The following is a 26,084-nucleotide window of genomic DNA, read 5'->3' on the forward strand; positions in this document are numbered from 1 at the left end:
ATGTCTGAACAAGGTTCACACCTGTCAACCTTCATTCTTTCACTATGAGACTAGCAGGTATTTCCTAGGATGCCAAACCTTAACTTGTGTGAGTCCTACAAATGATGGTATGTTAACCCTGCATATTCAAAGACTGTTTGCACAGATGGTTGCTGACTGCAGGTAGATACCAGCAGAGACTTGAGTGCAAAAAAGACTAAATGCTGACGTAGGAGGCATTAGGAAGAGCCTCAGGCACACAGAGAAAATGTAGCAAATCAATAACTGGCCAATCACGTCTCTGAGTTTATCAAATTCTTCACCTCTTACACGGTGAACAGCAAGTCTGATTTCTCTTATATGGCATCTACATGGGAGGATACAGAGGGCTAAAGAATGTCCCACTGAATTCCTAAAATTCCACCAGTCAAGGTTCCTCCAAGGAAGAATGACATTCTAGGCATATTAGCTCTGTCTGTCTCTGCTCTTTTGAAAAGATAGAAATTTGAGAGTAAGTTTTGGTAAGTGGGAGATTTCAGAGAGGGTTAGAGTAGCCTGAAGAAGTGAGCGAGGGAGAAGAGAGGTCTTCAATGGAGACAGAAATGAACTAGTGACAGCTTTCCTATTCTCCACTTTTCTTTATTTCTGGGAGTGGCTCTGCTTTCTGTGTTATGTTGGACCAGGAGTCAGAAAGCACCAAACCTGTAGGGCTCCTGTGAAGCTCCACATTTGCCATTACCAGGACACAGATCTGATACTTCAAGGTTCACAGGAGTAATATTACCATTCAGAACAGAGGCGTAAATACTAGTGGTTCATTGGAGAGACCTCATACTCCCTTTTCTCCTTTCTTTCCTCCTTCCTTCCTCTCTTTCTTCGCTTATTAACTTTTTAAATTTATAGTTGCCAGATCTCTTTATGGTGGCCTATTTCCATATCAAAATTTCACCCACTGTAAGATACAGTTTACTGATTTTTAGTGTATGTATATAGTTGTGCAATAATCCCCCAAATCCCATTTCAAAGTGCTTCCCCTCATTCCTGCCCAATTTATTTCCAATTAGCATACAAAACCCCCTTTAAAACTGGCCAATCCTGGTTGAGCATCCTGAATCTGAAATTTTCAATTTTAAAATACTTCGAAAGCCTAAACTTTTTGAGCACCAACATGACACTCAAAGAAAATGCTCATTGAAGCATTTTGTAGTTTGTATTTTAGAATTTGGGATGCTTAATGGGTATGATGCAAATACTGAAAATTTTAAAAATCTGGAATTCGAAGTACTTCTAGTCCCAAGCATTTTGAATGAGAGATAGGGAACATTCTTCTATTTGAACACCAAGAAAGTATGTTTTACAATCTCTTATTCTAAAAATGTATTTAAATTATTTTCTAGTTTCTACGATAATAAAATTGCTATGGCATGAGAAGAAATAGAGAAATGGAAAAAAGAGATAACACTTTCTAGCTGTACATCCTATTTGCAAGAGCTGTTCCTCTTTCCCATACTTTGACATTCTATGCTGAGATCTGAGGACGAAGAGCATGTTGTGCATGGTAGAGAAGGAAGAATCTGCTTCTTGGGTTACATATGCCCGAAACTGTAGTTATTAACCTAGTTGCCAGTAAATTGGAACAATAATAGTAATAATCTCTGCTATATGTTGACTATACATTCTATTTTATTCCCTTTAGGTGCATTATCTCATTTAAGCCTCACCATGGGCTGTCTCCCTTTATATAGATTAGAAAACTGAGGCTCAGATAGATCAAATAAATGTTTCAAAGTCACCCCACAGTAAATGTCAAGGCCAGGGATCAAACCAAGACCTGTCTCACAGCTCAGCCTATACTTTAAAGAATACACTTTATCACATCTCTATACAAATGAATCAAGGTATGGCGATCAAGGGGCATCTTAATTGTCAGTGGTCTGCCCCTATTACTAGGTAGAAAAATTGAAAAGATGTGGCCCTAGAGGAAAAAGGTAAGCCAACACTATTTTTAACAACTACCCCAAAATGGCAGGAATAAAAAGCAATTTAAGGTGAGAATGCTTATGGTTTTGAAAGTTTTGAGACTTTTTTTAGATACTTTAAGTTCTGGGGTACATGTGCAGAACGTGCAGGTTTGTTACATAGGTATATGAGTGCCACAGTGGTCACGCCAGTGTCTGAGGCTAAACGAGAGGGCAAGACAGCACATGGACACGCTGCAGCTTGATTCACCTTTGGTGATTCTGCACCTGGGAATGAAGTTCACCAGGGATCTGTGGTAGCGGTTAGGGGGACATCCTGACTTGGCTGCTTGAATAAACTTGGAATATATCATGACGATATAGCAATTGGGAGGGTGTAAGAGGGGCATTGTCTGAAGTGGTCTCTCCCTCAGCTAACTCCTTGGTGTAGCACTCACGTGTCACTGAACACATAAACACTGCCTTGCATTTGATTGTTTCCCTGTATCTGTTTTATTATCTGTCCCTGCGGTTCTCAAAGTTGGTGAAGTACAGCAATCATGGGAGACACTTATTAAAAGAATAGGTATCTGCTCTCCTGAGAAATTTTTTATACAATCGTCCTGAGAAAAGGTTCAGACACCTGTATTTTTATAAAGCTTTCCTGTGATTCTTGGAATGAACCAAATGTGGGATTTGTTGCTCTTTAAAACCGTAAGTCCATGAGGGCACTTTGTTTCCTAGCAGCTCACAGAGTGCTTCACAGGGAGTGAAATTCAGTAGATACTTGTTGACGGAAGGAGGAAATAAATGGATATTGTAGCTTCCTTGAGGTCAACAATCATGAAACTTGCCTCCCACAGTGGCAGTAAATAGTGATCAATACTGTTTACTGATTTATTAGTCTTAAGTCTATGTTTTATTTTTTCTTTTTGTTTAGCTCTGAGCAAATGGCTATGAATTTGCTTGAAGTTTTGTGTTCTAAGAGACCTGATGCCTATTTAGTGAGGTGAGGTGGTAGGTATAGCATCCAGGAACTGATGATGAGTAGTTTCAGGGGTTTATTTATCCAAAGTCTGAGAAGAAAACCAGTTCCCATATTTTGCAAGTTTATTTTGCTCTAGTACAGTGAATAATTGTCCTGGGGGGACTAGATGGCATAGGAGAATATTAATCTTAGATTTTCATTTCCTGTAAAATAATAATTTCCCACTTATTACATTCAGTGAGAATACTTTAGGTTTCAGGAAATATGCATATTTTATCACAGCCAGTCCAAATGTATCTGAAACTCAGGAGTTAAGAGGGGCAGGTGCAGGCATTTAGGAAAGTCAGGGGATGCCAAGGTAGGCTGTGAGAGGACCGAAGGTAGAGGTGGGGTCACCTGGAGTCTCCACACCTTGCGACACATTGTCAAATTTTAGGCTTGAACTTGAAAAGAAATTTGTAATAGGAAAGTATTAAAAATTAAAATGACAATAATAATAATTAATGGCTAGCATTTTCAAGCTCCTCACTATGTGCAAGGCAATATACTAAGCTCTTTCACGTTTCATGTTGTAAAACTGATTTTGAGAGAGCCCAATGAGGTAGTATAGTGTATTATAGGTGAGAACATCTCAATTAAGATTGGGTTTAAGAAAAAAAGATTTTTACTCATGAAACAGAAAAGAAGTCCAGAGTAACTTCAGACATGTTAGATTTCAGAGGCTCAAATAATATCACAGTTCCCTTCTCTCACCTGTTACCTTCTCTTCCCTATTGCCTTTCTCTATGTGGTGATGAAGATGGCCCCCAGCAGCTCCAACTTAATGTTCTTTGAAGACCAAATCCAATGGAAAAGAAGGTTCTTTTCCTACAGAGTCAGGGAAATCCACAATATCATGCTTACTTCTGACATCAATTGCAAAGTTTCGGGGTCCCTAAGATCACTCTCATTTTCCATAATTCACCCAAAATGGCTCACAGCACTTACTGAAAGCAGTTATACACACAGTTATGGTTTCTTACAGTGAAAGAATGCATATTAAAATGAGTCAACAGAAGATACTCATGGAACAGATTTAGGAAAGTTCCCAAAACAAAATTCCCAGTTGTCCTCTCCCAGTGTAGTCATGGGCAGGGCTAACTTTCCGAGGAACAGTGTGTGATGGTACATATGGAACACTGCCAACCAGGGTATCTTTCCTGAGCCTTGACGTCCAGAATTTTAATTTGGGACTCAGTCAGAAAGACATAATTGAACACCCTTGTGGCTGACCATCAGTCTCCAGTCCCTCCAGAGGTCAAGCTAATACTACGTGGTCCAAAACCCCCATCATAAATCACATTATTAGACTGTTCAGTTTGGCCCAAAGCCCCTAGGTTTAAGAAAAGAAAAGACACTTGTATTAGTCAGGATATTCCAAGGGCTTTGCAGTCACCTCCCAGAAGCTGACGGCGAAACATATCTTTTTGGGTAAGGTTAATTCTTTACTACACACTTCCCCAATGTTCTAATAAAAGCCCAGCCTCCATTGTGTTCACGGACCCATCCCTGAAGCAATTGCTCTGACATGGAGATGAACATGCTAATGTTCTAGGCCTCAGGATGGGGCCATTCACCTTACCCACCACATAGCACAAGAGCAAGGAGTGGTGGTTCTCCAAGAAAACTGGACATTCATCAAGATATTTCAGCAGTAAATAAAAGAAGACAGTAGTCTGTTAACTCATGGAAAGGCTACGTAGCAAAAATAAAATACTAAATTCCCCTTATTTTGATTTGATGTGCTATCATTAGCAAGTCCACGGGAAAATGAACTAAAAGTGACTTAATAAGTGCATTTTAAAAAAGAGAGACAGAACCTCTTAAAATATGACATATGTGACTTAGGGAAAAGGGAGAATAATAGCAAGTTGATGAAGAGGCTCTAAACGTGATCACTTATGCAAATTTCTCTCCAAGAATGAATTTGTCTCGTTTCCCTAAGGCAACATGAAAACTCCCTAGAGCAGTGGATTCTAAACTTGTAGTGCATTAGAAATACCTGGGGAGCTTTTAAAATCCTGATGCCCAGGTCACACCCATACCAGTGAAATTAGAATGTGTAGGAATGGGATCCACGCAACTGTGTTTTTAAAAGATCCCCAGGAGATCTGGAAACTACTGTAGTAGACACTGAAACAACAGCAAACACTACTGATCTGAATGCTAGTTTCCAATATGACCAAACTTACCTAATTAAATGGACACCATTCGATCACTGGCAGAAGAACTGCTCTTGAGTCTCAACAGGATGTAGTGTGGAGCCTGAGTTGGACAAATGTGTGTTCAAACCATGGCTTTTACAATTTACTTTTTCATGACACTTACTAGTTGGGCCTTGAGGAAGCAACTTAATCAGTTTCCTCATCTGTGAAACAACCGATAATTTATATAACATGGAAATTCTTCTTCTTCTTCTTTTTTTTTGAGAAAGAGTCTCACTCTGTTGCCCAGGCTGGAGTGCAGTGGCACAATCTCAGCTTACTGCAATCTCTGCCTCCTGGGTTCAAGCGATTCTCCTGCCTCAGCCTCCCAAGTAGCTGGAATTACAGGCATGCACCACCACACCCAGCTAATTTTTATATTTTTAGTAGAGATGGGATTTCACCATGTTGGTCAGGTTGGTCTCAAATTCCTGACCTCAGGTGATCCACTCCTCTCAGTCTCCCAAGATGTTATCATTACAGGCGTGAGCCACTATGCCCGGCCTGACACGGAACTTCTGAAAGTGCACAGGAAGTACCTGGCATAGCAAATGCCAACTTCCTTCCTTGTACTACTACCTTTATTGTAAGACAGATGGAAACCCCTTGTCTTTTTTTCCTGCCTTTCAGCCTTTGTTATTTTGGGTTGTTTTGTTTTGTTTTTGACATGTCTATGTAGGATTTTTAAAAGTGTATCTTCGTCAATAATGCAAAACTTTAAAGTCGTCTTTGTCAATAAATACATTTGTTCTCTTAAATATTGGGAACCCCAGGAGGAGTTATCCTATTCATTCAGTCATTTATCCACACAGTATTTGTAAAGTATCTATGACAATATTTCATTAATACTAAAATGCACTCATTTGCAAGATATATCATTATTTTATAGATGAATAAGAGATGGAAAAACTCAGCCAATTAAACTATGCCACACCCTCAGTTACAAGAGGGATTCCTATTTCAGAAGTCTTAAGTTGAGCAAAGAAATGTACAAGATAACATCAGTGAGAAGCAGTCAGTGTGGAATTAATCCTCCAGGATGCTAAGCATAGGACACAAAGTTATACAAGACACTGTTTCAGTCATGGGGGACAGAAAAGAACCAAGATCCACAGTTGGCATCAACCCTCCCACTCCCAAGAAGAGAGTCAACTCCAGTTTCATCCAGAGAAAATTCTTTTTCATGCCCCTTTTAGATCATTAAATGTCATATACTGATCACTGTTTCACCTTTGAGAAATACAGTGACCTGTTTAAATGGTCCCATTTTTAAATCACTTTTCTTCAAATAGGGCCAGTTTTAAATGGCTGTATGTCATCCCACCCATGGATGAGAGTGAAAATGGCTCTCATTATTTCAGCAGATCACATAAGCCATGCTGCAGGAGAGCAGGAGGTGAGAAGGTAGAGGAAATTCAATTTGATGATCACATGATCTTTCTTCCCCTGAACCTCCCCATTCAACTGAAGATTTTGTGTCGTGATCCCAAATGGGTCAAAATACAAGCTTGGAAAAGTTTTCTGAATAGTCTTTCTCTATTCTATATATACTTAATAGAGATATGCCCCATTTCTCTTTCCTTACATTGAAGCCTGCTTGGCCAGAAATGTGCCTAGGTTGGCTAATTTTTTTTAAGTAGTTGGCAAAATATGTCCCCGAGTGGAGGCAAAGTGTTAGGGGAAGATTTTAGGGACAGGTGTACCATCAGTGATTCTGATTCACCCCATTGAAATGTGATCTTTGTATGTAGTTTGGGGAATTAAATTTTGGTGATAGAAAAAAAAAATTCCAAAAAGAGAAAGAGAGACTAAAAATAATAGTCTCTTCAAATCCAAATGAGAATTCTACTAATAGCGTCTTGGTGCGCCATGCCAGGCCCATGCTCCAGTCAATAGAGATTTTCTTTTGAAGGTAAGCAATTTAGAGAATGAATCTGCTCTGCCGTCTGGTTGGAGGATGGGTGCCAAGGTTAGATCTTTAAGGAAATAATCTTATTAGTCCCTCTTATTAAGGAAGCCTCTGCAGTGAGTAGACTTTGAACCTGCCTGATAAAAAGTAGGTCTTGTCAAACAGCTCACAGCTCCTAGTGAAAAGGTTGAACTCTGTTGGTTTAGATCATCCAATCCAAATGCAAACATGTTTCTAAGCTTCTGTTTGCATACTCTGGGAGAAAAAAAGACTTCCTCTTTCTCCCATACTCTGACACTAATAGGATTCCCAGGTGATGGCAGCTCCCATGGAAATTACTAAATCACTGTGTTAGTGGTGCATACAGAAAGGCAAAAGTTTCCAGTGTAACTTGAAATGTGAAGCTTCCAATTGTCACTGTTTGGGTCCTTTTATTTCTTTAAATCTTCATTTTTTCCTCTTAATGGATCCTGGTGTTCCCGTTTCTCCACCATTACATCCCCGTACTGACCCCATCTGGAAGCTGTAGGGCTGAAATTTTGACAGCTTTGTCATGTTCATAGCTGTGAAGGTTGATATCAAGCTTACAGGGTTATTGCTCTCCAGGAATACTTTACTACATAATCAAGCGGAAGGTCAAGCGAGGTAGAGAGAGAAAAAAAAAACTCTAATTAAATCAGAAAGGGCTGACTTGTTCCCTAAGAAATGTGTGCAACTTCAGGGACAGCCATGCTTGTATCCAAGTGCAACAATTGGCCCCAGTAAGGGGCCGCACTTGTCACAATGGACAACAAAGAAATTGCCACTAAAGCAAGCGGCTCCTTGAAGAACTGGCTTCATTCTTTGCTTTTACCCTGCCATTAAGGCGCTTCTCAAATCAGATTAAGGAAAGGCGCTGTAACACATCGTTTCATGAGAGTAATGGAAAGAGGAGAGCAAGCTCATTTCTTACATCTGCTCCTTTGGTTCCTGAGATTTGTGGCTTCTGGATACCAGCCTGGTATGTAATGCAACAGACAATAGTGGCCACATGGAATGAAAGACACGTCTGAGACTTACGCTACTGAGAACAGAATTGAGAAGAGCCTTACTCCAAATTTTTCCATGATGTGTCCCTGCAAGGAGGAACCAGATACTGTGTAGAATTCTGAGAGTGTAGAATTCTCAGGTAGGATTTGCACAAACTGTGCATTTCAGTTCAGCAAATCCTACCTGAGACCTACTGATAACAGTCTGGATATGTGTCCCCTCTAAACCTCGTGTTAAATTGTAATCTTCAGTGTTGGAGGTAGGGTCTGATGTGAGGTGTTTGGGTCACGGGGATGGACCTCTCATGGCTGGGTGCTGTCCTTGCAATAGTGAGTTCTTGTGAGATCTGGTTGTTTAAGTGTGTAGCATGCACACTCCCCTCACTCTCTCTCTCTTGCTCCTGACCCTACCATGTGATGTGCAAGTTTCCACATCACCTTCTGTCATGAGTAAAAGCTCCCTGAGGCCTCCCCAGAAGCCAAGCAGAGGCAGATGCCATGCTTCTTGTACAGCCTGCAGAACCGTCAGCCACTTAAACCTCTTTTCTTTATAAATTACCCAGTCACAGGCATTTCTTTATGGAAATACAAGAACGACCTAATACACCTACTGTGTGCTAAATATCTGGCGAGACACTAACGGTTCAAAGAAGTCATAGACACAGTTCTGTGTTTAACCCATTTACGCTGGAGGTTGCAGTTTCTGTGTGTGAAAAATCAGACCTTGGTGATGACCTTGAGCAGTAGGTTATAAATAACTCCCACAAGCTTAGCATTCCAGTAATGAAACACTAGGCATAAATGGGTTAATAGGGGTTTAAGAGAGATGAACAAATACTACATATATAAGGTGGGATAGTCATAACTGTAAAAATTATTGAGCAGCTACTATGTGCAGGTCACTGGTTTAAGTGCTTTGCAGAAAACAACTTATTTAATAAAAAGGTTAGACTATTATGCCTGGAGCACAGAGGCAAGGACGTCAGCTAAGCTGTGGAAGGTAGAGGGCATGGAACGTTCCCTGCAAAAAGGGTTTTAAATGTGTCTTGAAGGATGGATAAGAATTATACCCTATGTTTGAAAAGTAGAGGAGTGGAAGATAAAACCTCTAAATTTAGTAAACTTCATAAATAAAGACTTAAAGTGCACATAAGATGAGATCATCTAAGAAATGTGTTATTCCTGCAGCACAAAGCAGAAGGCAGGTGGTAGGGAAGGGGCTGAAGATGATGGAATGTAATGAAGCCTTCGTCCTGTCGGTGAGGGAGCCGAGGGAGAATTTTTAAGTAGGGCTGATGTTTAGATTTCCATTTGGAAAGACTAGGGCACTGCTTCTGTCCCTACTGAAGTAATAATTGTGCAAGTTTGCCTCATAGACCTGGCTTGAAGACAATCCACCCTCCGAGGGTAGCCACTGCCCCTGGAGGGGGATCTGTGTGGAACCCTCAGAATCAGGCATCACGACATTTTATTTGTTAACTTAAATGAGAGGATGAAGATATTTTGTTTCTTTAATTTATTGGTGAATGCTGCTCATGGAAATGTAATGCTTCTGTATCAAATCAAATGCGCCAGGATTTCTTAGAAAGAGTTGCATCCTTTAAGCGCCAACCTGGAGTGTGTACCCTGCTGATATCCTTTTATGTCTATGGAAAAGACCCTCCCTGGATAGTTGGCTGCAGCAGATAGTAACTCCTTCTTTGCCAGGCTTGCACATGAGGATACCTGTGTCTTGTACTCACAGGCCAAGGAGAACCATCTTTCTGAGCAATGCCTGTCTTTGATGGCCAGGTGATATGATCAAGGGACAAGGCAAATGACAGTGAGAGGGGAGAGGGACAGAAGAGAAGCAATAATATGCTGTGAACCACAGTGAGGGACCTGATGCCACACAGACTGGTGACCGCATCCCTGAGATTCATTCCACTGAGACTTAGCACTGCAAACAAAGGCAGGCTACAGGGCATAAGAAATATGAAATAATTTATCAAGCCAGAAAGTTAGACTCATTTCCTTTTTAACCATTCTGCTGCAGGTTAAACTTTTCCTTCGTGCTTCTGTAGGGCAGCTGCTGGAAATACAAAGGCTCACATCCAGCATTGGAAAGTGCCAGACTTTCCCGGCCACCTTTGCTAGGGGTGGAAGCTCCATTTCTTCATGAGCAGTGGCTGGGCCTCGGCATTCTGAAGGAGATATATGCATCCCAGTTAGTAGAGATGGGATGAGGTTGTAAGATTGTCTGAGTCTCTGAAATATTTCTAGCAGTGAAAAAAAGAAGTCAAACCAATCCAGATGAATGATTTGGAAGGTTTTCAGAGGAAGGGGAAATATTACATGTCTGCCCAGGGTTCTGAAAAAGGGTCCCTTTGCTGAAGAGCTTACAAGTTCTGCACACACCTACACACACACACACACACACACACACACACACGCACAGTGGAACTAAGGTCAGCACTGGAAACCACTGTGCTATGGCAGAAAGAGTGTTGCGATGTTGGAGGAGCAGGGAGATGCATGTCTGTTGAAAACTTGGGTTTTGCTTCTGGCCTTGCAACAGTAACAGCATTTTTTTTCCTCTCTCTATTCCCCGTACCGTGCCATGATACAAAGCAAACATTCCTTTGACAATACGTTGACGAACTGAAGCCTTCAACCACTGGCCCACTCAGCAGCCTGAGCAAACACAGTTCCAACCTCCCCGTCCTCTCGCTGCATCCCTCACTCTCACGATCGGGAACAGGCTCTGCCCCTAGTTGATCGCTTCAGGTCTGTGGAGCTTTCGTAAGTCCTAACCACAGATCAGCTTTCTAAATTGAGAAGGTGATGAATTTTTAAATCCTTGAACCTGTGCTGTAATCATCTTTCCACCATCCTACATATTACAATGCGGGAAGGCAACAGATGTGTTTTCTTATGGCTCTGGCAACAAGAAATATTGATGGGGATGGGAGCATGGACTTGGTGTTGAGGTTGGTCTACAGTGAAGGTAGCGGTTTTCATCCCAGCTTCTCGTTGTCCACCTTTCTTTTCTGACACCTAAGACATGAAGAAAGCCCCAAACCCGTGATACCCAAGGCTAGTTCAATGAAAGCTCTTAAAAAGCTGTGCAATGAAATCTGTCTAAAAAGGTCTTTATCAGTCTCCAGGGGCCAATTGCTAATGCAGCTAATACACATTTGATCTATACAGATGACTTTTCCTTTGTCCACAAGGGAATCTCTACAAACACTTTGGGTTTACATGATGCCAAGCCCAAGTAGCCTGTCAGAAAATAAATAGCATCTTAACACATTCAAGCATCAGTCCCCAGGATGAAAAGTAGCACGTAGGCTCTTCTCTGAGTTGCCTAGCTGGGCTATAGGACATAATGAAAACTTCATTTTTAGAACATTTCTTTTTCTGGTGACATTTCACTCAGAGGCACTGCATTCTGAAGGGGAAAAGGCACAAAGTAGACACTCTGATTCAAAAAAAAAAAAAAGAAAGAAAATCAATAAAGCAAAAAAGAATAAAATTTTATCTAGGACAGTATTTCCAAATGCACATATGGGTGCCGTGTACCAATTTGTGTGGTGCAAGTATGCGAGATATCCTTAAGAGGCACATGGTTGAATTTTTTATTTTTAGAAAAGTTTTAATATTTATTTCTTGTAATATATTTTAGGAGATATATATTACATACATAGGGAGAGAGATATCTATATAAATGTAGCCATGTATAGCTAGCACATCCAAGCTGTGATTTTTTGGATATTATTAACTAAGATGAAAGTAAAGTCAGAAACAATAAGTCAATTTGCAGAAAAATATTAAGGAAAGAACTGAAAACTAGATGGAACTGCAGCTCCAGCAGCTGTCAGGAAGGATTGGATGGAACAAATGCCCAGAAGGTGTGAGGGAATGGCTAACATGGGAAATGCTGATGGAGAGAAATTCCCCACATGTTAATAGAGGAGGCGGAGCCAGCTCTGCCATGGTCAGTGGGGATGAGTGTGAGTCTACCTCCCCTGGAGTATCTGTCTGCCTACAGATATGTCAACCACAACAGAGCCCCTGTGGCTCCCGTACACAGTTCTCTGTTGTCTGAAGTTGTGTTTTCTTTGTGGTTTTAAGCAGAAAATCACACATGTTCATGGTGCCTCAATCTGACATGTCGTATTAACCCTTTTCACACGATCTGCATAAGGCAGGATTCTGCAGGTCACTCAGGAGATGTGCCTTTCAGAGAAGGGTTCCTCTCAAAAGAGTGGACTCTGAGCTGGACTCAAGTGAAAGGAGAGAATTTGTAACTATCCCATAATATATCTGAGCCCATGATAGAAAGATGGTAGTAGCTCCTAGCTACCAAGTCTTCAGCATCTTCCGGGAATGACATATTAAATCTAACCCTCAGATGGGCTAAGTGAACCAAGCACCATTTATTCTCCTCATTGTATTTATGGGGAGGCTGAAGTGGGAGACTTACAAAGCTAGGAAGAGATTCAAATCCAATTGTGTCTGAACGAAAGGCAGGATAAGTTATAGTAAGAGGCCAGATAAGTTATAGTAAGAGGCCATGCTTTGGCTATGAACACTTTTGGGGAATGGCTTCTCCTATAGCTTTGGTTCTGTCCACGACAGGCCTATGTAAATCCTATGAAGCCTTCCTTAGAATAATACCCACACGTAACTGTCCTCCCTAGTAATAGGATATCGCAGAACAAGAAACATTGACTATGATCTTTCTTCTTGGAAAAGGGTGGGAGAGTCCAGGGGATGGTTCATGTGGGAGAATAAGAGGGAAAATAAAATAATGGATCCATATAGATGAGAGGGATACTCATGGATACACTGGGAATCCCATGTATACACCAGGATTCTCTTCCCAGATCCATAGTGAGCCCCTACATGACACTGAGACGATCTCCTCTTTCCTCCATCTTCTTTTCCCCCTCCGTAGTATGAGGGGTTTGGCTTAAAGGATCACGTAAGTCCCATATGACCTTTTGTGTGTTCTTTTTCTTCTCTGATGTAGAATAGCTCAGAAAGAGAGAGTTGCCCTGGAGAGTGGTTGCTAACACAATAGGAAACAATAAAGAAACCCTACCTTCACTGTTTACTCAGTCTAAGAAAGAACAGTAGAGCCACATTATCATAAAGGATCCCAAGAAGTATACTGAAGATACCTCTTTCTGGAGCAGAAGGGAGGGGAAGGTGTGGGGAACATGGGGCCACACTCTACCCACTTCCTGGATTCCGTTTGAGCTCTCTACCTGCTTCTTTCTTGGCTAACCACAACTTAGAATCAACTGAGTTTTCAAATCAGCTTGTATAGACAAGAAACATGCTCTGAGCCTTCCTTCTAAAGAGCTTACCTTTAACTTCTCCTGCTTCATTTAAAATAGTTATTCAGATGAGGATTATACAGTTTCTGAATTTTCTCTGCCACTTTAATTTTCTAACCCACCAATTTAAAGATAGCCTTAAACAACCTTCCGCCCCTGTGGAAACAGGAAGTAGATGCCTCAGGCAGTTCCTTGGGTTGCTGTGTTGGAAGCATTGATAGCTTCTCAGTTCTGCTGCCAGTGAGACACAACTTCGCCTCAGCAGTGCATAGTAGAGACATTCATCATTAGAAATTGAGTGGGAGCTTCTATATGGAAAAAAAAAACACCCTAGAATTTAAAGACCATCAAGAGCGCCTATGTAATATTTATAGAGACAAAGGAAGACCTGTGTTTTACGACAAGCATTCTTAACCCCACACGTTGCAAAAGTACAAATAGCCCAGCAAAGTCAGAATGACCCATGTGAAGTATACCTTGTAAGACAGGAAATGTTCGACTTAATGCTGACTATACCATTAGTATGTACCAGGGAAGTACATACTAAATAAGGGAAAAATTTGAGAAATGCTAACTTAATGAAACAAAATCATGACTCATATTAGAAAGTGATTAGCTGAAATCTGTGCAGTGAGTAAAACAGGGCCATGTTACAACTTGATTTGGTTGATGTGTTTCAGAAGGACTCGTAATTCATGTTCCAACTGGAGAAATAGCTTCAGCGAATGATGCAACATATCATATTTTTGTTCAGGTGTTTTGACAGGAAGCAAAAGATAGAGTTGTTTGGAATTCTAATTGAGAAAAGAACCCTAATGATGTTCACGCGGTCCAGTGTCGGGATATGATATTTCCTAGCAGAGAAAATGTAGAATCTGCTTCTTCTGAAGATTTATGGTTTGGATAGCCTTTGTTTATGTAAGCAACAAGTGTGATTAGTAATTCAAATAACTGCATGTTCAAGATTTCTTGTATTTGTTTATGCATAAAAGGGTGCAATTATCTATTTAACTATATCATTAGAGAAAAAATATATGGAAAAAACTTCTGTATTCTTCAAAGATATTAATAACTTATATGTGTGATGCCATCTTATTAAAAGGTAGCCTTTACAAAATATGAGGAGTTTGAAGTGTTGCTTTTCTTACTCCAAAGATTTAGAAGTAGCTGTCAAAACCATTAGATAGATGACTTAACAAATTGTGGAAAGTAGAACCTTTTCTCCATAAAATATAACCTTAAAATCAAAATTTAAAGCAATCACTATCTGAAAAAAAACAATGTGTTCAGTAAAAAGTTAAATACTGGTCATGTAAGCTCAGTATTAACACAGAGAGGCAGGATTGAATTGAAACCAATTTGTCGGATAGTGAGATGAAACGCTGGCGACGAGTTCCACTGGTCTTATCTTCAGCCTTGTGGGGGAATGGCAGGGACATTCGATGTGAGGTCAGTCCTGCGGGTTCCAGCCCAGCTGTGCTAGGGGCATGAATTTAAGCAAGTCCCTTCATTTGCCCTGTCACCTTTGTCCTCCTTCAGGAAATGCCAGTTTTGCATCAGATTGGAAGTTCTCAGCCTCCATTCCCTGTAGTTTGGGAGACAGGACGTATAGATAAGAAGGAGAAAGATTCTAGAGGGTGTGGCTCGTGGTCACTTTCTTCCCCCCATCTCCTATACAGCAGCCCTGTTTGGGTATCAAAAAGCTGAAATAATGTTAGTTTACAGTTAAGTCAACAGAAAGATGTTCAGTTGATGTTGAAAATGCATATGGAATCTCCTTTTAAAAAGATAATTTTCGTGATCCTCCTCTTAATGCTCTCAGTTTTTATACTCTGTTTAGTTTTTATTGACATCTCTGTCATGGGGCAGCTCATCTAGACAAGTTTATTGAAGGCAAATGATAGTGATGACTGTGGTGCTTTGCACACAGATTGTCAATAACAATCTGACTGTATGGGGAGCACTTAGAGATGTGGTTTGAGCATGTGTGAACCTCGGCAGTGTAAGTTTTGTGCCATTTAACTGATAACATTTTGAAAATTTATAACAGCTGGGGGTTATTATAAGCTCGTAAGATGCTAGGCACAGAGCAGAGCACTTTACATTTCTTACTGAATCCTCGAAAATAATATGGTCTTATTACCCATAGTTTCCAGATGAGGAAACTGAGTCTCAAGGAGGATGAACAGCTTGACCAAGGCCATGGGGTCAGCATATGCCTGGCAGACCCTCAGACCTTCCCACATCACAGCACCCAGGGCGGTGAGGGGGTCCCAAGGCGTCTTTGCTGAGACTTTTAGTCCGAGGTCAACTTCTAAGTTGATTATGACTTAGTTATTGGAAGAATAAATAATTTTCTTGAATAATCTTCATCCCAAGGAATAGTCTCTGTTCCCATCACTCCAGTTAGTTGCTTTTAAACCTTATTCAAAAAAATTACAATGTGGGTTGGATTCCTTAGTGGGGAGGATGAGAAGAACCGCTTCAAGCTGAGGACGCAATTGTTTCCAGATGTGGCCAGGGCCTTCTTAAAGGTTAGTGAGCTGGATAACCCAGCATTCCGGGCCTAGGGAATCAACACACCCACCTAACATCATCCCACAGGGCAATCTGTGTCCTTTACTTTTTGCCATTCATCCAGTTTTTGGGTAGCTGGGTTGTATCATTGTGTGGTGTGTGACTGTGTGTGTGTGTGTGTGTGTGTTCTCTAATGCTACCCTTCATTCATTTATTGCTGAGGGAAGTCCTGCTTCTTCCTGCACTGGAGCCCAATTCCCATTGCTTTTCTAATGTGTGCACTGGAGAATGGGACTTCCCGCTCTGGGCTCTGCTCTACTGACCTGCACTATGTTCTCTATCCATGGCTTCCATCTCAGACAGCACTTTTCCTCCCAAGATACATGAGTTGGGTCGGACTAACTCATTGGAAGTGACAGTCACTGAAAAAAATAAAAGAAAGAAAACTGGCAAAACGCAGGAATGCATGTTCAGGGGAAGCCTTTGAGAGAAGCAGGTGGCTCTTGCCTCCTTGTGTTCTTGGATGAGACAATGGACTCTCCCCAAGCCGACTTCTTCTTGCTTAGATGAACCGACTTAACTGTGAGGTCCTGCCAAAGGTTGTTTCACTAAGCGGTGCCTGGGGCTTTCACAAAGTGAAGTACCTCTTCCTGCCAAGCAGGGACTCTCCAGCTAGACAGTGGGGGAATTTCATAGCCTTCTCACCACTCCTCCAAAAGAGGAAGTTCCTGTCATCGTCTTACCTTTATCGTGCCAGGGTGCAGTTCGTTCTGCCTGTGGCTAATACGCCCAGCTCGTAATGTGCTGTTGAGCTATAGAGAAGGGAAATGGTGGACTGCGACTTGGAGGAATTGTTCATTTTGCTGAAGAGGAGACTTGAGGACAGAATCATTGCTCTACTTGGCTAAATCTATAGTCTTCCTGTCTAGTGCTGGGCTTCAATGGGGCACCAAGGAGCATTTGTGGAGTGAGCGTGATTGCTCTCCATCTAGCTAGGAAGGTTAGTCATGTCGCCAAATATTTCTTACTTCCCTTAACAGCCCATTCTAAATCAATCTTCCATGAATTCATCAAAATGTTTTTGTAGTGCCTCAACTTTGCTGCTTCCATGTCAATTTCTTCAACCCAGAGAGGCCACTTGAAGGGCATTTCCCAAACTGTTATCTGAACCTTCCTCCCTGGAGTGTCTTCTGCTCACTCCAGGGAAAGAGTCCTTTTCCCTGGGCTCATTTGCTGTGGTGGCCATATTTTAATGCTCTCTTGGCTTCTAATAGATAAGTTGGGACACGCCTCAAAGTGTTTTCGTTCCCTCTGAAAGAGGTTGAATCAGGGAAGAGATGGGGAGAAATATATGTGGGAACAGTGTAATTGTATCCAAGAGGATTCTTAGTAATCAGGATGCCAGTGTGTGTTTTCCAGAGCCTAGAGCTGACATAAATAATGTAGCGTACCTCGCTTTGTGCAGGCTTGCTGTGGAATGCTGATGGAGAAAAAGCCAAACTGGGATCTGAAGCTCCCGGCTCCCAGCACAGCCTTTAAAATCCTTTTATTGAGTGGTACTTTTGAAACTGCAGCCAGGACCTTGGCGGGCTGGATGTGCCAGGGAGAAGTCAGAGGAGGAACTCCAGAGGAGGCTGCCTTGCTTGGCTTTTGGAGAATGAGAATCTGGTGCGGCCTGGATGGCTCCAGCTAATGATTGGTTAATTTCATTTTGCGTTCCTAATCCCACAAGGAATAGGACATCTCCGTCAAGGCCCTGAGAGCCGGGTAAGTGTGCAGCTGTTGCTAACAAGATATGACTGGCCCCTCAAACATAGTTAAAAGCATCTTGCTAGCCTTTTAGAGCCTCTTGCCTTAATGGTAAGAGCCAAATGAGCTTTGCGGGACAACTAACCCCAAATGAAGTCCTACAGCTTAAGCTCATTTAAAGGCAAAGTGTGCACTGGGGAGAGGAAGAGGGACCACAAACGCCACAGTTCATTTGCAGGAAGGAAACAAATGTGTCTTCACATGGGATTTTCACAGGAGGTCTGCCAAGCCAAATATCCAATTGAAACATCTTCCAGATTTTGATTTACAGTGTAACTTAAGCCTATAGTCTTGGCCACAAATGATAGAAGTGAAGGAAAAGGTGGGGAGTGGGGGAAAGGAATAGAAGGATGCTAGAAATTATTCTCTGTTGTTGAGGATCTTCAGGGACAGGCTCTGGGCATTTAGTGAAAGAGACAGCGATTCCTTTGCCTGTACTCTGGTGGTTTAGAAAAGAACCTCAGGGAATATTTGTTCTGTTTTGTTTTGTTTTCCTTTTGATTAAGGCATTTGGGGTCTAGAAAAGAAGATTAAAGCAGGATCCGTTTAATTTATTTAGTTTGCCTCACAGACATGAAGCTTCAGAATGGTAAGTGTCAATTACATTCCTACCGATTTGGGTAAACTAGCTGGGAGAGGGTTCTCGCAGAGCAAGGATCTGTTACCAAATCCGGGCTGTCTTACAGTTTTTGGCCAATGACAGGAGCTGCTGTGTAAACACAGAAAAAAGAGATGACAAGTCTGATTGGGAAGGAAGGCTTCGTGTGACTTGTCCTTTTGGGGGATGGTTCTCTGTTGTTGTTGGTTTGACAATTATAGGGTGTCCTTGAGAAACCATCTATAGCACACTTAAATTCACTTGACAAATGTAAGCACGATCTGATATTTCTATCAAGGAAAAGGAGTATATATTTTCCTCTTATTTTGCTACAGATTTGTTGTTTTCTTCTTTCTCCATTTAAGAATGAGGTGTTTTATAAAATAGTATTTGGAAATTTTGTTTGTTATGTGATGTATTGCTAAGAATGTATTCTTACTGAGAACTCTACAAGTCCCTTTCAATGATTTCATTGAACTGATAAGGAAAGGAGCATGTTTTTCTCTGAGTTTCCTTCCATCCTCTCCCATTAGGCTCTGTGCTTTGTTTACCTGCTACTTTAGATGGTTTCACCAAAACTTTCATTCAGTAGTCCAAAAGCCCACATTTCTCTCTGCCTGGACAAATGCCTTCTCAAATTAGCATTGTGGTTTTGTCTTGTGAAGGAAAAGTTGTATCTTTATGGATAAGGACAAAAGAGGATTTTTTGGTTTGTTTTTTCATTTTTTTTAAAATTGGGGCAGGTTAAGATTTGGTCTTTAGTCTGAGGAATCTGTTTGGACAGTTTTCCAGCAAGCCTTCCACTCTTTGGGAAATGCCCATCTGTGAAATGGGCTTGGGATCTGATTAAAAGTATAACACCTCCACCCTTTGGAAGCCTCTCAGTCACACTGTGAATATTTGAAAAAAAATGATTATAGAGGGTTAGCTGAGGGGTTGTCAATAAGCTGGTCTCTGTAGGACTGAGTTTAAAAATGTTTTCAGCATGCAAAAACTGGGTTGCTTGTTGGTTTCTATTTATAAGTACATTAGAAGAAAGTAGATCTTAACTGCAGGGAAATACAATACTTCTAATAAACAAAACTTAATTTTTATAACCTAAGAAGTGACCTGAAGGAATGTGAAGAATTGTTAGAAGGCCGTGGTTCTTGGGCGCAGAGTCACCGCTTCATGTTTAATTTAATGAAACATTAAACATTTCATGTTTAATTTAATGAAACATTAGAGCACTAGGATTTGTCACCTTCATGACAAAATGTCAGAACTGTGGGATAGTTTCGAAATATATGTTCTTTCAACAGAATTCACATATCACACTGGAGTTGTTTCACATCCAAAGGCCTATACTTTCTTCTAGGGGTCTTTTTTTTTTCCTCTCTGATAAAAGAAGGAGAAGCAAAAAAGCAAGTATAACAACAAAAACAACACATTAGGCATGCGCTACTAGTCTGGCTAATTTTAGGGGGGCTATTAGGAGGCATTTAGGCAAATCTATTAACATTTAGCATCAGCACAAATGCAATTGCATTTCTGCTTTTTGTACTTCTGACAAAATAAGCACACGGATCTTCAGGACAAGAAAAGAACGGACGTTAGAAACATTTGTTAGGTGATAAACTTTTTATTAAACCCATTTGGATGTTTTTAATGAACTATTGAAGAAAGTGGGGTGAAATCTTTGGAAAAGATTAAGTAAATGTATCCATTTGATAAAGATTATTACCAGCGTGAGAGAGGCAACCCTCTGTCCTGCAGCGCGTGCCAGATTTTTTTCTTAGTCTGGAAAATGTGGTTGGAGGTTGATAGTGCTAGTTTGCCTTTGGCTTGTGATAAGAAATTTCCCTTTTTCGTATTTCAAAGTGCTGAAATAGAGAGACGCCCTACCTCTCTGTCCATATTTTGCAGGTTGGTGGAGCTCTATTTTCATCAGATGCTTAGAATGGTTAGCTCTTTTCCATGAAAAACAAGAATTGATGTTTGGGCAGTGAAGGCAATTACCAATCCATAAAGCATGCATGTGTGTATGCATATATGTAATTATGCATGTACACCCACCCACCCAAACACACACACACACAATGTACAAGTCTACAAATGCTTCCCCTCACGCCCCACCACCAAATTCTGCTTCTATTCATTTGAACTGCCTCCTGCACCATTTCTGGAATGCTGTATAAAACACAACAGAGATTTATGCAAGGGCAGTGTTCTGTTTTGTGATGACAGGAGTGCGAATGCCTCTCCTGTTATTATATACTCAGCCTGTGTACCTTGAAGTGGCTGAGACCAGATGCTTCAGAGAGAGATGTCATATTCATGCAATTCAGAGGAGCATATGGCGAGAGAAAAATCGTTGTGACAGTTGCTGACCTGCGGAGCAAGTCTCTTTTTTAACCCTGAAAAAATAGTTTTAACCCTATCCTAAATAGCCACAGATACATGATTTAGCTGAAGAATTTAAATTCTCCTGTATTTTGCATTCTGGAAACAGGATACAAAAGGGGCTGGGGAAGTGGAGAAGCTGCCCTGGCCATCACAGGATGGATGGCCTCTCCTGCTCACACCCTACGCTTGGGGCTACAGCCAGATTCCTCCTCTCAGCCTCTGGGTTCAAAGGCTGAGATTCAGCTTGGTGCGACCCAGCTTACCTAGTTCAGGCTTGTGATAGCTCCCCTGCCTTCTCCCCAGGGAGCTGGAGAAGACCCAGCAAAGCTCAGCCCTGTGTGCTGTCCTGGAGGCCAGAGGCATTGCCTGCTGCCTTTATCATCCTTCATAACCACCATCCTAACCCAAATAGAGCACAGAGGTAGCAGAAGTTGCCAAGGAGGTCCCTTCAGTTCCTAAGGCCTCTTTTAATCCCTGCCTACATGCCTGACTCTCTAACACACCCTGGAAAGGAAAGCAGGTGTGACACGCCTCCCCCTGCCACCACCACCAAGGACCTCTTAGTGTCATGTGGAAAATCTATGAACAAAAATGCAACAAAGCATTGTCTTCAGTGCCATGAGGGCTGAGAGAAGAAAGCCTTGTATGGCCACAGGTATTATGTGGGTGCAGAGGAGAGAGCCGGCAACCCTCAGAGAGGTCAGAGCAAGCTTCATAGAAACAGTTTTGTTAAGAGAGCTGGCCTGGCAGATTCCCCTGCAAGACAAGGGGCGGGGCTCTCCACACCCAGAACATGGCAGACATTTAGCAAATCAGGTAACTTCAAGTACTGAGTTCAGTAAGGCTGGCACCCAAGGCATGAGGAAGGCAAGAGATTGTACTAGAAAGATAAGCAGAGCCCCGTGGTGAATGACTTTCCATATCATCAAGTCTAAATCTCTAATCTGCCACATCCTTATAAATCTGAAACAGCCAGCCAGCTCATAGCCGTAAGCAAAGTGAGGGTTGAGCAGATCAAAAACAACAGTATGGTTTACGTGAACACGCCTAAGTTTCACAATGTCCACAACTAATTCAACATTTAAAAAAAGGACTGGCTACCACTGTGTGAGCCTAACTCATCCCATGTGCGTGTTTCAGATGGAGCCTGGGGGCTACCAGTCTGCAACCTCTGCAAATAGTCAACAGGCGCCTGCAAAGGGATCTCATCCTACCACTAACTCGCTTCCGATCTGAAAAGATTTTAGAGACGAGCTTTTACAAATACAGAAAGAATATGTTTGGAGACAAATATTCTAGTGTCCCTACTTTAGAGATATGGTTGGGAGGGAGGCAAATATATATGTTCATGTTCCTATCTGGATTTATATTTATATATATTTGTGTAATGGTGGGTGTGTTCTGGTCACACCCACCATTAGTCAAAGCTTCTGGAAGTGGAATTCAAAATACAGGCCAAAATTCTGACTCTGTAGACAAAGACACATATTCCGGCAGACCACAGCTTAAAAGTGCATGTAGTATATGGTCATTCACCACGGGGCTCTGCTTATCTTTCTAGTACAATCTCTTGCCTCCCTCATGCCTTGGGTGCCAGGCTTACTGAACCCCTTTACACAGCGCATGTACTACATGGGTTTTTACAGGGGGTGGCATTCTTGGTGGTTTTTTTTAAAATGTTTTAATTTCCTCACCAGCCATTTAACTTTATGCCATATGGTGATGGCAGAGCTGCCCCTACTTCTGTGAGAAGACCCTAGTGGTTCCACAAGCATCTTTTGAGAAAGCAGACCCACTGAGTATTTGCTTAGAATAGCAGAAAGGAGGCTAGGGAGGATGCAGGAGCCATCACCTTTTCATCTTGATCTCCTGGACTTTAACTCATCTGCTACCATATGCCTGTCATCTAGCTCAGGACAGGACAGTCTGTCAGCAGCACCTCTCAGGAGAGACCCGCGATCCCACAGGCTCTGCAGTCCCAAATTGCTAGGGCTCTTTTTTGAGTTAAGTGTCAGGCTGGCTATGGGAAACCTGGGTTTGGGCCCTGGCTGCCTTAGTGGCTTTGAGTAAGAGTGCTGGGCATTTAGCATTTGTTGAAGTGACTGAGCTCTCAGTGCCTTAATGTATCCACCTGAATAGTGGATGGCAATACTTCTCAGCTCCGTGGAGATAATGGTAATGATAATTATCAAAAAAACAAAAAACAAAAATCTGTGACCCGGGTATCAGCTCACACCCAGTTCCACAGACCATTCCCACTTTCTGGGCATTCCTTGAGCTCCTGTGCTCAAGCTCCTGTTTGCTCGTATTTTAGCACTTGCTCCTTCTCGCAGGCCATCACGTCATGTGCCTGTCCCTTTCTCTCCACCCCAAGCTGCTCCAGTTGTGGAACTTGGCCCCTCACCCCCAGCATGTGCAAAAAACAAACAAATTAGCAAACAAAACCTCAGGCAGACAAAATCATCCACCCAAAACCTTGTGTGGAACAGACTTTACTGAAAGTTTGAAGAAAAGGAAGAGTTTCGAATTTCATATGCCGGCAATAAAAAGAAACTTAAATAGAATATTCAGCACCTCTCTTCTTCAAGAGTCCCTGGGTCAGTTCTGTCTAACTGGGGCTCCAGCTCCCTGCCAAGTACGCTGTTGCATTTCTGTCTCTTCTGATTGGCCAGAAATTCAAATGGATTTCATTGTATTTTTGCAGAGCAGCTCAGCACTCTCCACCTCCATCCTCAAAGCCAACGCTTTCTTCTTTCCTCGCAGACCCCTTGACAGACTCTGCAAAAGGAAGACCATAGTATAGAGATTTATTTCCCCAAGGGTATCAATAGCACCATTTCCCATCACTAACCTTCAAGCCAAGAAGGGAAAGGTTGTTACATTTTTGTTTTCAAAAATACTTTTTCTGACATATAATACTTTACTATGTATTTCCTGACATTTTTAATCTCCTTCCCACATGGATGATTGATTGATTGATTGATTAAGGGATCAATTAAAAAGGCAGTGTAGCCAAAGGTTAAGAGCACAGACTTGGGAGCTCTGCTGTTGACTAGCAGTATGACTCTGAGCAAGTTACTTAAGTTCTCTGAACTTCGGATAAAGGCAGATAGTCAAGATACCTCCCTGATACCCCAGCCCATGTAGTTAAATGACACCATGCACGTTGAGGGGCTGATTTCAGAACGTGGCACATGCAATGGTTATTTCCTTTGTCTATAGTCAATGGCAGCATTTCGTTTTCATCCAAATTTTCTAATAGGATGTTTTCTCTATTTCCAAAAACAATTTCAGTTTAAATGCGTAGTGTGCTGGGATTCTGACATAAGCCAGATTGCACCTCGCCCCACCATGTAGAAACTGACTCTATCCATCCTCCATCCTCAAGACAGAAGCCGGATGGCCTGCTGCCTTCCCCTAAAGTCTTCAATTTAATGTATATTTCTCTATAGTGACCTTCCCACTGCTACTGTTTTAACCAGACAGCTAACAAACCCGAGGTGGTTCGGAATAACCGGCATTAGCTGAACTTTTTTTCAACCTATGTTACTAGAAACACAATCGCTCAGAATTAACGCTCACATCTTCAATGGAACAGAATCCAATTGTTTGCTCTTGGTTTGAGTCCTCAGAATGGGGCTGGTAGGGGGCAAGGAACAGTTATTGCAACTAAATTTTAATCAACAGTTTCAGTAACAATATTGAATTAAAAAGGTACTAGCTACTAGTTAGAGCATGGCTTAACTCGTACACAGGCAAATCAGTCATTCTGTGGTGATTAACATCTATTCAGAACAGAGAATGTATTATGGGTACTAAATTATCATAGGAATTAATGCAGTCTTTTTAAAGGGCTTAAAATATGTTAATAAATACAGTATTCCAGCACCTGCAGCTCAAGGAACCAAAGTCATTAAAGATGGATATAATTATATTTATTATTACAAGGATCTGGGTGGGGGAAAAAACAGTTTAATGAGCATGAATGAAATAGAGGTTCTTTATTTAAAACTTCTTACCTAAAGAAACTGCTCCCTTTGAGGAGCTGAGTTATTGCATGAAATCGCTGAATGAAAGAACTATACAAAAAGTAAATCAGGGATAATTTTCCAACCTCTGGGCAGTGAACTTCAGGGGTCCACTGGGGTCACAGCAAAACTCTCCACCTTTTTCCCTTTGAACTTAACATGGGATTCCTCTTCCCCTGCTGTGCCCTGGGGGACCCCTGTGATGTTCACCGCTTTTCCAACTTCAGTTTCCCCTGCCCTTCCGCACCTGCTCCACCCAAGTGCCACACCCACCTTGCAGTTGCTCAAACAATCCTTTATCCCACCTCAGGGTCTTAGCACATACTTTTTCCTCTACATGACATTTATTTTGCAACCACCTCAATAGCACATGGCCAGGCTTTGTCCTAGACAAATGTTAAATACTATCTGATTTAATCCTCATGAGTGCCTTATGGATTAGATCCCATCATCATCCCCATTGTAAAGATGGGGAAAATGAGTCAGAGAGGGGCTCAGCGGCTTGCCATAGGTTCTGCTGACTTGAAGTTTTCTTCACCACAAAGTTCTGCTGCATCTTTGTAGGACCGGCCACTCTCATCCCTCAGATCTCAGCTCTGATACTGTCCTTGACCCCTTTATCTAAACTCTCCTTCCCCCGGACCCCATCCCCAGTTTCTGTGTTTCAGGATCCAGTTTATTCTCTGCAGCACCTGTCACATCATTTGAAACAATTGTCTGTATGTGTTTTTAGTTATAATTTTCCTTCTCTTGCACTAGGATCATGCCTGCGAAGACAGCAACTATTTTTGTTTGATGCTGTATCCACAGCCCTGTTGAAGTAACTGACACTTAATATATCCTGAATAAATATTTGTTTAATGAGTCCTTGAACTCATATGTTCACCATTTGCTGTCTATAGCCAATAATAAATGACATTCTTAATCTATTTACTTACATAGACAGATAGATGAAAAAACATTTATTTTTCAAATTATCTGATGACTAAAATATAATTTTATTAGGAAGGGTAATCCTCTTTTGGAGTTAAAAATTCTCTTAGCTGATTGATACAAAAATGGCAGTCTAAAATAACCATTTTTATATTAAATCTGGGCCCTTTTACATACAAGATTGGGAACTGATGATTAAGGATAACTTCTATTTGACAAATAAGAAATAGGAGACCGTGAGAGGAAAAGCCACAGGCTCAAGGTATGGAGCTGGTGCGGACAGGGTTCTCTGGCTCTTGGTCTCACGTTGTTTCTGGCCATCTGCCCTGCCTCTTGTTGTCTATGTTGATAGCATCTGGGGAAGCCCATCAGAAACAGAGGAGCC

At 41.6% G+C, this 26,084-nt stretch overlaps 1 protein-coding gene across 12 annotated transcripts in view; it reads left to right on the top strand.

Moving 5' to 3' along the window:
• TENM2 (teneurin transmembrane protein 2) overlaps positions 1-26,084 on the top strand; it is a 1,274,635-nt gene that overhangs the window by 816,144 nt on the left and 432,407 nt on the right. The window contains exon 1 of one of the 12 annotated variants that reach the window (XM_012461097.2): positions 18,094-18,344. The exons of the other annotated variants lie outside the window; for them this stretch is intronic. Within the exon in view, the coding sequence (XP_012316520.1) occupies positions 18,329-18,344 (16 nt within the window). The 5' untranslated portion in view covers positions 18,094-18,328. Of the gene's footprint in view, positions 1-18,093; positions 18,345-26,084 lie in introns of those variants that run through there. 12 annotated transcript variants of the gene reach the window in all.

This window comes from Aotus nancymaae, unplaced genomic scaffold, assembly GCF_030222135.1.
Source record: "Aotus nancymaae isolate 86718 unplaced genomic scaffold, 86718_ANA_hifiasm-v0.15.2.pri h1tg000015l_0, whole genome shotgun sequence".
Classification (NCBI taxonomy): domain Eukaryota; kingdom Metazoa; phylum Chordata; class Mammalia; order Primates; family Aotidae; genus Aotus; species Aotus nancymaae.